The 13,390-nt window shown below is 40.9% G+C and overlaps 2 protein-coding genes across 2 annotated transcripts in view; both read right to left on the bottom strand.

Moving 5' to 3' along the window:
* Positions 1 to 98: 98 nt before the first annotated feature.
* On the bottom strand, positions 99 to 11,170 carry LOC134176747 (ubiquitin carboxyl-terminal hydrolase 2-like). The gene is made up of 12 exons (XM_062643406.1): positions 10,513 to 11,170; positions 9,863 to 10,113; positions 9,212 to 9,289; positions 8,645 to 8,765; positions 8,467 to 8,581; positions 7,554 to 7,655; positions 7,411 to 7,475; positions 7,189 to 7,295; positions 6,820 to 6,978; positions 4,017 to 4,095; positions 2,900 to 3,007; positions 99 to 444 (listed from the first exon to the last, which is right to left on the bottom strand). The coding sequence occupies exons 1-12, from the start codon at positions 10,778 to 10,780 to the stop codon at positions 227 to 229; spliced, it is 1,671 nt and encodes a 556-aa protein (XP_062499390.1). The 5' UTR covers positions 10,781 to 11,170; the 3' UTR covers positions 99 to 226.
* A 351-nt stretch (positions 11,171 to 11,521) lies between these two features.
* Positions 11,522 to 13,390, bottom strand: part of LOC134176748 (protein sax-3-like) — a 2,647-nt gene continuing 778 nt past the window's right edge. The window contains exon 3 of the mRNA XM_062643407.1: positions 11,522 to 12,321. Coding sequence (XP_062499391.1) covers positions 12,293 to 12,321 — 29 coding nt within the window. The 3' untranslated portion in view covers positions 11,522 to 12,292. The remainder of the gene's footprint in view (positions 12,322 to 13,390) is intronic.

Below are 13,390 nucleotides of genomic sequence, written 5' to 3'. Positions count from 1 at the left end.
ACAGCACGCACACAGCACGCACACACACACACACACACACACACACACACACACACACACACACACACATGCACACACACCACCTTCCTCATCCCCTTCCTGACACCAATCACCTTCCAATAACTCGGTCTATAATCAATTGATAGATGGAACAACATTTACACCAAACCAGTTAATTAATCGAGGATATCATACACACTGTTGTATCTACACATGAACAAGCATTTTATAAACGGCTTTCACGCTCACGTTCTCGTTCATAGAAAAGCACGTAAGCTTGTGATCCACAGACGCTGTCTACAGACACGTTGTGGACGTGAGAGTCACTGAATGAGTACCACGTTTTGAGTTTGTGGTGGTAACAATGTGCTGTGTAGTGACCACCAAATGTGCTGCCTGAATGGTTGGATACAGCGTAGAGATGGTAGCTGGCGGAAGTGGTAGCTAAATAGAATGGGAAGTGATTGATTGGATGATGGAATCGATGAATGGATGGATGAAATGAGTGTGGGATGAACAGAGAGACACACACACCACAAACAAACACATGAACAAACATATGGACAAACATGCAACAAACAAACACATGGACAAACACACCACAGACACAAACAAACACTACAAACAAACACAGACAAACATACAACAAACAAACTAAAGTCCGTTCAAAGAATGGAGAGCCCGTGGGAAATGTGGTTACCAGATAAGGCCTAGAGGGCGGAAACAACAATATTGCTCTCATCTTGGATTGTAATACTAACAATCGATAAATGAGCATTTAGAGCAGTGGTTGCTACCCAGCCCTCACTGCCTACTATCTATCTACTTTAGTACGTCAGGGTCCGTCCTGTTCAACAGTTTTCTGCCATTCGAACTGGCCAGAGAAGGCGTTGAAAATGTGACGGTGGCGAAATGGAAGCAGTATGTCGACCATGTCATCCAGAAAGTAGAAATTATTACAGAACGTCAGATGGCGTGCTCGAACAAGCGGTAGAAAGATTAGTAGGTGAGGAGAACTCTTCAGACAGTGAAGAGATCCTCCTAGGAGACGATGAGAATGACAACAATGATTAATACAATTAGTCTCGTAGGTGTCATTTACTGGCGGTATTCTTTGTCGATAATGTATGGGAGGAGTCTCTTTCAGGAAGCATGCTGTATCTACTAACCCAGGATCTATACAGTTAATTTGTCCAGAGATCTGACTCCACCTAGTCACGTGCTTTCGAATGATATGTTTATCAACGGCGTAGGGGGCGTACTTGCCCAGATACGGGAATTTTCCCACGGGCTCTCCATTCTTTGAACGGACTTTACAAGCAAACACATGGACAAACATACAACAAACAAAAACACATGTACATACACATGTACAAACACACTACAAAACACATGGACAAACACATGGACAAACACATTACAAACACACTACAAACACATGGACAAACATACAACAAACAAACATATGGACATACACATGGACAAACACACTACAAACACATGGACAAACACACTACAGCCACATTCACAAACACTACAAACAAACACAGACAAAGACACTACAAACACATGGACAAACATACAACAAACAAACATATGGACATACACATGGACAAAAACACTACAAACACATGGACAAACACACTACAAACACATAGACAAACACATAGACAAACACATGAACAAACATGCAACAAACAAATACATGGACAAACATACAACAATCAAACATGTGGACAAACACACTACAAACACATAGACAAACACATGAACAAACATGCAACAACAAATACATGGTCAAACACATGGACAAACATGCAACAAACAAACACAGATAAACACACGGACAAACACAATACAGACACATGAGCAAACACACTACATGCAACAAATATAAACACATGAACAAACACACTACAGACACATGAACAGATACGCTACAAACAAACACATGGACAAACATACAACGAACAAACACACAAACAAACACACTACAAACACATGGACAAACATGCAACAAAACAAACACATGGACAAACACATGGACAAACACACTACAGACATATGAACAAACACACTACAGACACATGAGCAAGACACTACAGACACATGAGCAAACACACTACAGACACATGAGCAAACACACTACATGCAACAAATATAAACACATGAACAAACACACTACAGACACATGAACAGATACGCTACAAACAAACACATGGACAAACATACAACGAACAAACACACAAACAAACACACTACAAACACATGGACAAATATGCAACAAAACAAACACATGGACAAACACATGGACAAACACACTACAGACATATGAACAAACACACTACAGACACATGAGCAAACACACTACAGACACATGAGCAAACACACTACAGACACATGAGCAAACACACTACAGACACATGAACAAACACACTACACATAAACACACGAAAAAGCACATAACAAACAAACACACGGACAAACATGCAACAGGCAAACACATGGACAAACACATAGACAAACATGCAACAAACAAACATGAACAAACACACTACAAATAAACACACGGAAAAGCACATAAAAACAAACACACGGACAAACACACAACAGACAAACACATGGACAAACACATAGACAAACAGGCAACAAACAAACACATGGACAAACACACTACAAACACATGCATGGACAAACATGTAACAAACAGAAAAAATAAAACAGACACACACAACAAACACATGGAAAACATACAACAGGCAGACACATAAACATACAAACACACACTACACAGACAGCACATTTGACATTCTATCTCCAACAGAACAACACCCCAACACATAGAACATCATTCACAAACACAAACATGAGAGCAATGACAGACACCATGACTATGTACCTTGCTTGGACGAGCAAAACTGTGCCAGATCCAATGGTTTTTCTGTTGGAAAAGACACGACTGTTGACACCTTGGTACGAAATCTGAATCCACCAAACCGTTTCAGGTCTATAGGAATGTGTCAAGGCAACCAACGAACCACCGGATGTTTTGACTACATTTTAGATATCATATGCAAGAAACTTGTACTACTTGGTGTCAATTATTGTTTGTGCGTCTGTATCGGTGTGACCATCTACTTGTTTGTTGATGGAATATCTGCATCTGTATGTATGTATGTCCAACTGTCTGTCTGTCTGTCTGTCTGTCTGTCTAACTGTATGTATGTATGTATGTATGTATGTATGTATGTATGTATGTCCATCTGCAGTCCTATCCATTTGTCTGTCTGCTTGTTTGTCTGTCTGTCTGTCTGTCTGTCTATGTGTCTGTCTATCTGTATGTCCATCTGTCTGTTTGTCCGTCTGTTCACGTGTCTGTCTGTCTGTCTGGTTATGTGTCTGTCCAACTGTCTGTCTTTCTGTCTATTTGTATATTTGTCTGTCTATGTGTCTGTCTATCTGTCTGTCTGTGTGTCTGTTTATCTGTCTGTCTATGTGTCTGTGCCTGTCCGTATGTCTGTCTGTCTGCCTATCTGTCTATGTCTGTCTATGTGTCTGTCTGTCTGTCTGTCTGGTTATGTGTCTGTCTATCTGTCTGTCTACATGTCTGTCTGTCTATCTGTATGTTCATCTGTCTGTTTGTCTGTCTGTCTATGTGTCTGTCTGTCTGTCTGGTTATGTGTCTGTCTATCTGTCTGTCTACATGTCTGCCTATGTGTCTGCCTGTGTCTGTCTGTCTATGTGTCTGTCTATCTATGTGTCTGCCTGTGTCTGTCTGTCTGTGTCTGTCTGTCTGTCTGTCTATGTGTCTGTATGTCTGTTTGTCTGTCTGTCTATGTGCCTGTCTATCTGTCTGTCTATGTGTCTGCCTGTGTCTGTCTGTCTGTCTGTCTGTCTGTCTATGTGTCTGTATGTCTGTTTGTCTGTCTGCCTTTCTCCCTGTATGTCCAACTGTTCTTTTTCTGTACGTATAACACCACAGTGTCTCCCATCACAATCAACACACAACAGGATACGTATCACCAGCACGGGAGGCAACCTATCCAACATCATTTGCTTCGTCGACTTCGTCTTAGCACGACAACTACTGCAATACTACAAACACAACCATCAGAACGGTGATAACACCACACAACACACAAACAAAAAAAATCAAAAATTTCAAAAAAATTATAATCAATACATTAATATATTTATTCTTACTTATTTACTACTAGCTACATTGTCTGGCTTCACCCGGGTGCATTCAATTGCAAGGAATTACCATGAGAGTATCTTGTCTAGAATTCTAGTTCCAGTTAGATGTTCTAAGTATTCAGCACAGTGAGTTTTCCATTTTACCATTAGAGTCTGTACGCCGCTCGTTAGCTTTGGGTAATGCCAGCTGGTTTAAGTTGATATCAATTTAATAGTAATTTAGAAAACTTGCAAGAAAGAAATGAAACGCTCGTAGACTGAACCGAAATGCACTTATATTAGACGTACGTTGTCTCTTGAACTCTAAAAGAAACCATTAAGTAATCCATGGTGGCGTCACGTATTGTGACATCGTCTAGTGTGTGTGTGTGTGTGTGTGTGTGTGTGTGTGTGTGTGTGTGTGTGTGTGTGTGTGTGTGTGTGTGTGTGTGTGTGTGTGTGTGTGTGTGTGTGTGTGTGTGTCACTGTGTGTGTGTGTGTGTGTGTGTGTGTGTGTGTGTGTGTGTGTGTGTGTGTGTGTGTGTGTGTGTGTGTGTGTGTGTGTGTGTGTGTGTGTGTGTGTGTCGCAGACATGGGCATAATAATGGAGCCACCCTGAGCATATAACTTAAATTAAAAAATTATTGGACTTTCTCAAAAACTGCAAGTACATGCATCTACAGCAACAGCTGCACTTTTTAGTAAATTAAAACAAGTCATAATGGTGAGGTAATGGCTATGATTGTGCTATCCACATGTCTGAGATTGGAGCCAATCATGTGCGACCTATATGACTGCTTCTTCAGTCACTTCAATCAATTTGAAAGTTAATAATGAAAATCGTTTTCAAAAAGATTCTAAACAATAAAATGACTTTGTTATGTCAGAAGACACTAGACGTTTCAGTCTACTTGCATATTGTGAGTCTGCCCTTGTGACGTCACAACATCAACGGTATGGACATGGTAATGTATGGTGGCGGTGGTTAGTCTGGTCATTCTCTAATCTTTGTTGCTACAGATTGTCAAAGCATCCAATCAGAACAATACAAATACCCAAATAGCATGATTTGATGTAGAATCAGCGGGTCAGCAGGTATATTCATAAATCTGCAATTGTTGATTTCAACGCCTCAGCTGATATCGGGGGGGGGGGGGGGTGACTCCGTAATTATGCTCATGTCTCTATTTCTGCTGTTTCGACTACGCAAAAGCGAAAACAAACCATAAAAATAAAGGTACATTATATTTATTGTTTGGTGCGTTCTCAGGTATGATAGGGTCGTCGTTTAGTACGCTTATAAGGCTAGAACGTCCCCGGTTCAATGCTAGGGAACAACCAATTATATCTTGCAATAGTTACAGCCCATGTTTGCTAATAATTTTTTTAGTAATGCCAGTTATGATTAAGGGAGAGTTAGTAATTGATTCCTCCCATTATATATTGGGGCGTCAGATATGGCATTTCCTTGATTAAATAATATAAGCTTTTGATTGTTGACACCTGCCTTAATTATTGGGCACAACTTTTATAGAACAGGGGGCCGACACAGAGTGAACCGTCTATCCCCCTTTAGGCAGGGCAGACGGAGTCGCAGTGGCAGCAGTGGCCATGGCCGCCCCATTTTTTGAAAACTTGACTTCAGCCAGCAAACGATTGCCACATACTTCCGGTCTAAAGGTAGAGCTGATTAAATAAAATAATATATTTGGTCATCTACCGGATTGCGGCTCTACTAATTTGGTGACTGCTTTGAAGTCTCCTACAACTTCTCTTTCGTTACCTGAACTCTATTCCCCGACCTCTGCGACAGCACACTGTGTGCATGCTCACTACTCACGGATGAGTCATGGCGTTGTTGCGATCGAGCATCGAATGATTGTGCTAGTGACTCATAGTTAATTAAGGTTAGACTAAATCAGCAGTACGTGTGCGTTTTAGCTGGCGCTAATAGAAAATTTGATAATTCACGTCACCTGGTGTTTGTGAGTGTACCTGTACATGCCCGGTCAACCCACTCCTAGCGTGCGCTAAGCCACACCCTCTAACGTGCGCTAGGCCGCTCCATTTTCAAGTTGCTTCCGTCGGGCCTGTTTGAATGCTTAGCAAATTATCCAATCAATGTCGGACAGAATAGAGAGCTTTGTTGCTTGAGGGTCGATCACTGAGAGGGGACACACCTATCGAAACTGACATCGTTACGTTTCTCTTCATTCGGTAAGCACGTCTGAAGAATTCGAGCGACAATGTGCCAAGCGTGAGATAGAACTATTTACATTAATTAATTAAATATTTTTAAAAATTATTAATAAACAATTAATATATTGTTATTTAATTAATTATAATTTATTTTATCACATTACTATTATATCTTAATTATTTACATTAATCAATTAAATAATTAAATTTATTATTAAAATAATTAATTAATTAATATTTTAATAACCACGCCCTCTTAACGTGCATTAGATCTCTAACTATTTTAATACTTCAAGTATGCTTACCACGCCCCCACACCTACCCACCAACTCTCACTACCCAACCAATACATCATATTATAATTTATTTTCTAGAGAACTGGGCAGGTGTAGCAACAGAAATGAGGCCAACACATGACGTTTGCTGTCTATTGTGTATACTTACTGGTTTGTCGTCTTCGTCAAGAGTTTCCTCTTTTGTGAAGAGTTGAAAACATTCAATGAGCGAAGGAGTGTCTACTATTGACGTGCTGAAGCCCAGTCTTTCACTGGAGGATAAGTATGATGAAGTGAAGGAATAGGGTTGTGTGTAGCTAGAACGTTTCTAAACACAACAAGATGTTTACACACACACACACACACACACACACACACACACACACACACAGCGACACAACCACACAGACACAGACACACACACAGACACAGACACACACACACACATACACACACACACACACACACACACACACACACACACACACACACACACACACACACACACAATGCGACTGTTTGCCTTTGTTGGACTGACCTTTTGAGGAATTGGTAGCGAGAGGTCCCAAAATGGATCGTACGTGTCTGATATGTTGCCACACCTTGTGCATGTGACTGTACTCTTTAGTTGACCAACAAACAATTCTGTAACAAAGAGATGATATCCATGGACTACAACATGGACACACACACACACACACACACACACACACACACACACACACACAATACTACAATACATTAGCATCCATAGTATTACCTGTAATCTTACTATAAGCATATTTCTTGTAATTATTCCACGACCACTCTGCCAGTTCTGATCCCCTGAAATACATTAGTTGCATTACAAACAGAAATCCATCACCATAAGATGATCCAACAATTTATATCACGTTGTCTTACTTCAGTAATGGCGGTTCTCGTTCTGGTTTGCCAGTAGCTTGATTGAGTTCATCGTGAAGACCATCAAGTAGAAATCGAAGAAACTCTTGAGAGTCTTGTTGACTGGACAAAACACGTGAACACAAGAAGTTTAATAGAAATGTATAGAAATAGACAGACAGACAGACAAAGGACTCAACTGAACCGTGTTTTGCTAATTAGATAGATTGATAAAGTAGCCCATTATGGGCTCTTAGACTTTGTGATTTTAGTTCTAATTGTCTTAGACTGTAATAGCGATGATGTGTGAAAATATATGTATTGACAGACAGACAGACAGACAGACAGACAGACAGAAGGTTGCATTGTTCTCTTTTAAATGTTATGTTTGTTTTTAAAATGTAGTCCTCGCAAACTCTTGTAGTTGCGGAACTCTACATAGTTACCTTGCTAACACTGTATTACAGATGTATGTTTGAAATAAATGTTATTTGACAGACAGAGAGACAAACAGACGAACAAACAGACAGACAGACAGACGAACGGACAAACTAACAGACAGATAGATATTTAGCAGACAGACAGACAGACAGGCAGACAGACAGACAGACAGACAGAAAGACAAACAAACAGACAGACAAACAGAACACAGACAGACAGATAAACAGACGGACGAACAGACAGATGAACAGACAGACAAACAGACAAGTAAAAAGACAGACAAACAGACAGACAAGCAGACAGACAAACAGACAGACAGATTGACAGACACACATACAGACAAACAGACAGAGACACAGAAAGACACACGGACAGACAGTCAGAGAACCAAACAAATACACAAACAAAATACCAACCAACCAAACAAACAAACACAGACAAATAGAGAAATAACTAAAGTATGCCATATTGCTACCCCACAACGCCAACTCACCTGTAACCCACAAATCTCGGCGCAAACCTCTGAATTCGTAGCTTAAACAATGACGGAGACACAACAGAATCTTGACTCGGCGACGTCCACATCTCACTCATAAGATCCGCAAACGCTGCAAAAGCACAACAACACAATCTCTGATTTTAGCCACAGAATGTTAGCTGCTCGTTCACACCTTTAACTAGACGACCTTTCATGCTGCTCTTCTCACTTATCTTCATTGTGATGTCTTTGTTAAAGAAACAAGAGAGTGGTTTAGTGTGACTGAGACACTGAAGGACGGAGTTCATAAAACACTACAAATGTCACATAAAATTTGTAGCAAAAATGTATACAAGTTAAATACAATATATAACTTGTGATGTGTGTGGTGTTGTGTAAGAGGGCAATAATGTCATGTTGGATAATATGACACGTTCAGTGCTCACAAGCTCATTGTACTAATCAATCACCAATAACATATGGCAACTGGCCAAATGTGTGTGTGTGTGTGTGTGTGTGTGTGTGTGTGTGTGTGTGTGTGTGTGTGTGTGTGTGTGTGTGTGTGTGTGTGTGTGTGTGTGTGTGTGTGTGTGTGTGTGTGTGTGTGTGTGTGTGTGTGTGTGTGTCACTGTGGTGTGTGTGTGTGTGTGTGTCTGTGTGTGTGTGTGTGTGTGTGTGTGTGTGTGTGTGTGTGTGTGTGTGTGTGTCTGTGTGTGTGTGTGTGCCATGTCCTTAAATGTATAAAGAAATCTGATCATACTGTGTTTCCTAGATTTCTCAGTCCAACTAAGCCACCTGGATTTCCTGAGCTGCCTGATGACCGAGATCCAAGTGTTATCTATAAATATATAAACATTCCTCGTACAGAAGTCAACAGACAGACAGACAGACAGACAGACAGACAGACAAACAGATAGACAGACAGACAGACAGACAGACAGACAAACAGATAGACAGACAGACAGACAGACAGAAATGTAGAGTACTCAGTGTAATTTTAAAAGCTTCAGAATACCAATGGTCCTGTTTTATTAAAATTTAGCATTGCTATGGACGTTTCTCTTTTAGTTAAGTTGCTCATGATGTAAATGTTTGATTTGCATGGAAAATACATCTATTGAAACAGACAGAGAGCCAGCCAGACCAACAGACAGACAGACAGACAGACAGACACACAGACAGACAGATTAGAACATTGAAATGTAGTTTACGCAGTGTAAGTATACTTCAAGACCATAATGGTCTTGTTGTGTTAGGTTGCTCATGATGTACACGTTTGATTTAAATGGAAAATATAAGTATTGAGACAGACAGACAGGCAAACAGACAGACAACAGAAAGACAGACAGACAGACAGACAAACAGACAGACAAACATATCAACAAACAGCAACACATCAATATCTTCATACATTTGTCTTACTGCCTCCAGAGCTATCAGAATGTTGTGATGTTCTACTTCCACCCAAGTATGTGTGTGTTCTTCTATCGAATTCTAGTTTTTTCACTGACGTGAAATCAATGTCTCTTTTTATTGCATCACTGCGTAAACGAGTTGCACTTAAACTTTTCATAAGATCTTCATACGACAATTGTCTTGAGGTAGTCCCATGCAAATCACTAAAGTAAGTCTTTGGTGTAGCCTGATGTGACGCATTCATGTCTATTGAAAATAGAAAATAAAATTTAAATCATAATGCAGACTTGCACACACAGAAACAATTATACATACATACAGACAAAGAAAGACAGACAAACAAACAAAGGACAAACAGACAGACAGACAGACAGACAGACAGAAAGACAAACAGACAGACAGACAGACAGATAGGCAGACAGACAGACTGACAGACAGACAAACAGAAGACTGGTGTTTGAACAATTAGACTGTAATAGCACTGATCTATGAAAATATATGTATTGACAGACAGACAGACAGACAGAGAGACAGACAGACAATTTATACACAGAGAGACAGACAGAGAGAGCTTGTTAGTTGCTTGTTTGTGTTTTTGTTTTGTATAGATGTTGCTGTTTGTCAGTCTGTCTCTCTCTTTCTCACCACTGCTGTGTGACCTTCTCCTTGGTGTAGGAGTAAACGAGCCCCGCCCTCCCATCAATTTCCTCGAGTCATGACTGTCATCATCATCAATCTTCACTGACATCAACGACTCCATACTGCCAGCTCTCCGCATAGCAGTACTACCATACGGAAGAGACCTCTCAACCCTCCCATCACACCCAACATCTCTTGATAACATTCCAACATCCAATTTCTCTCTACTACCACCGTGAAACGCATAGCTGTTATTCACATCACGTGATTTCATAGTTCTATCTCTTTCCCGACTCCTCAAATTGTTAACAGCCTCCCTGGCGTCATCGTTTCCTCTCAAGTTGCTGATGACGACGTCTCTATTGCCCGTTGCCCTTGACGACGATTGAGAGAAGTGTTGAGTTGCTCTTACGGGTTCACGAGGGGACGACTTGACAACGCTATGTACAGGATTTTTTCGTCTAGATGTAGTTGTGATGTCGGAAGGAGGGGGTGGCAGAGGTCTCGGCGTATACGACGATTGAAAATGCTGCGAAATGGCCGTTCTTGGCGGTTTTGGTGACGCTGAACGTTCTGTATATGATGATGAACTTGTTCCATTTCTGTAGGTCTTTCTCTTTGGGCGAGGCGAGCTGTGGGAATAATTTCTGTTTGAATTCGACGCCATGTTCTAGTATAGGTCACGTGATACTATTGTAATCACGTGATAGCGATGAAAGCGATCACACTTAAACTTGGCAGTTAGTTTGTTATATTTTTAAATGTTAAATAAATTACTAAATAAAACAAATAAATTTTTAAAAATTATTAAATCTAACCAAATAATTAATAATATAGTAAATATTAATAGATAATAAATTAATATATTAGATAAATTAAATTAAATAAAGTTGCAACTTTTTTGCAAATAATTTAAACTAATATAATTGTATACACATGTACATGCAGGCGTGCACAAGTGTGTAACTGATGCAACACAAGCACAACCCAATTGCAGTAAACAAACAAATTGTATGTCACCAGCTACATGATTGATATCAATACCAAAAACTCTAACATTCCTGCACAAGAAAAATGTCACAACTGCAATCAACGCATTCACCAAATAGCATTAACAATTGCTACATCTATGTCCAATCAGATTGCCAACTTCAATAAATTTGACAAACTGTTAGCTTGACTCCATATGTACAACACAATATCTCGATCCCTAGATACAATACATGCACCCACATTAACGAATGAGCATAACAACTCAAGGGAGTGAACACAACTACATTAGAAGGAAGCATAAATACACTAAGAGGGAGGAAATAATTATATGAGGTGAGAGCCTAAGGGCGGACTAGTCGATCAGTTGACACTTTCTTGAGACGATCGAGACGAACGAGACTCCAACTCTGACCGACTGCGCATGCTTGAATTCATGGCATTCACAGTGTCAACATCCAAAATCACATCAGTCGTTTGCTCAGCCATTTGGTCAGCCATTTGGTCAGCCATTGATTGGTTGTTTGGTCAACGACTTCACAGGATATTTGGTTAGCCATTTGGTCAGTCATGTCGTCTCTGTTGTCGTCTTGTTGGTCGTTTTCCTGATCAATTTCTCGGACGGATTCCATCGCACGTTGGTATGAGTTGTTGCTCGTGTCTACGAACAAGTTGTTGTTGGTTGTTGGAGTGGTGGAGGCTGTGGTGCTGTAGAATGTGATTGTGTATGATTCGGTATGGATTGAGGATGGTGATGATGACTGTATGAATCCTGAGGTGTCAGAGTTGCTACGTACTAGAGCTTGAGTAGATTGGGTGCTTGATCTAATGAGGTACAAGAAATCATATTTAAGTATGGACAGACAGAAAGACGGACAGACAGACAGACAGACAGACAGACAGACAGAAAGACAGACAGACAAGCAGATAGACAGACAAACAGACAAACAGCAGACAGACAGACAGACAGACGGACAGACAGATACAGACAGACAGGCACAGACAGACAGACAGACAGACAGACAGACAGACAAACAGACAGGCAGGCGTACACTGTAGCTCTTAAGTGTAGTCTACACTTCATTTTACACAAGTTTCAATTTTAGCTAGTTTAGTTGATGAACACTACTAGTAGTTGGATAGTACCCTGTGTAATGTATCATAGATAAAAGTATCATAGATAAAAGTTCAAATATATGTGATTAAACAGACAGACAGACAGACAAACACGCATGCACACACGCACGCGCGCGCGCGCGCGCACACACACACACACACACACACACACACACACACACACACACACACACACACACACTCACACACCTAAATCCTAAAATCCTAAATGTCAGGAGCTGTCTCTCAGAGGTCACGCCCCCAGCTGTTAAGCTGGGCTCTGTCCGCTACTCAGGGAACTCTGGGCCTGCGCTAGCAAACTCCTGGAGCCGGGCCAGGCACTCGCAGGAGCACCGACTTGTGAAGCCAACTGTGGTGTGAGCACCTGAAGTCTCACCAGGACTCCAGTGGCTGATGTCACGTCACGTCACAGCCGATGGCCGCTTAGGACCCCAGTCAATGGCCAGGTACTCATTTATACTCCCGAGTCGAGAGAAGCAAATGTGTGTTAGTTTCTTGCTTAAGGAAATTATGCCATAGCTCGCCATCACTGTGACTTGAACTTGCAATCCTTCAAGGTCCCGGATGTAGACACTCCATAAGCTGACTCTCTAACCAACTGAGTTATCGCACCACACACACACACACACACACACACACACACACACACACACACACACACACACACACACACACACACACACACACACACACACACACACACACACACACTGCTACATGCTGCTTTGCAGCTCCCTTTGTGTTCCTTTCTAAACCA

The sequence above is a fragment of the Corticium candelabrum genome, chromosome 3, assembly GCF_963422355.1.
Source record: "Corticium candelabrum chromosome 3, ooCorCand1.1, whole genome shotgun sequence".
Classification (NCBI taxonomy): Eukaryota; Metazoa; Porifera; class Homoscleromorpha; order Homosclerophorida; family Plakinidae; genus Corticium; species Corticium candelabrum.
This window is presented reverse-complemented; position numbering and strand designations above follow the sequence as displayed.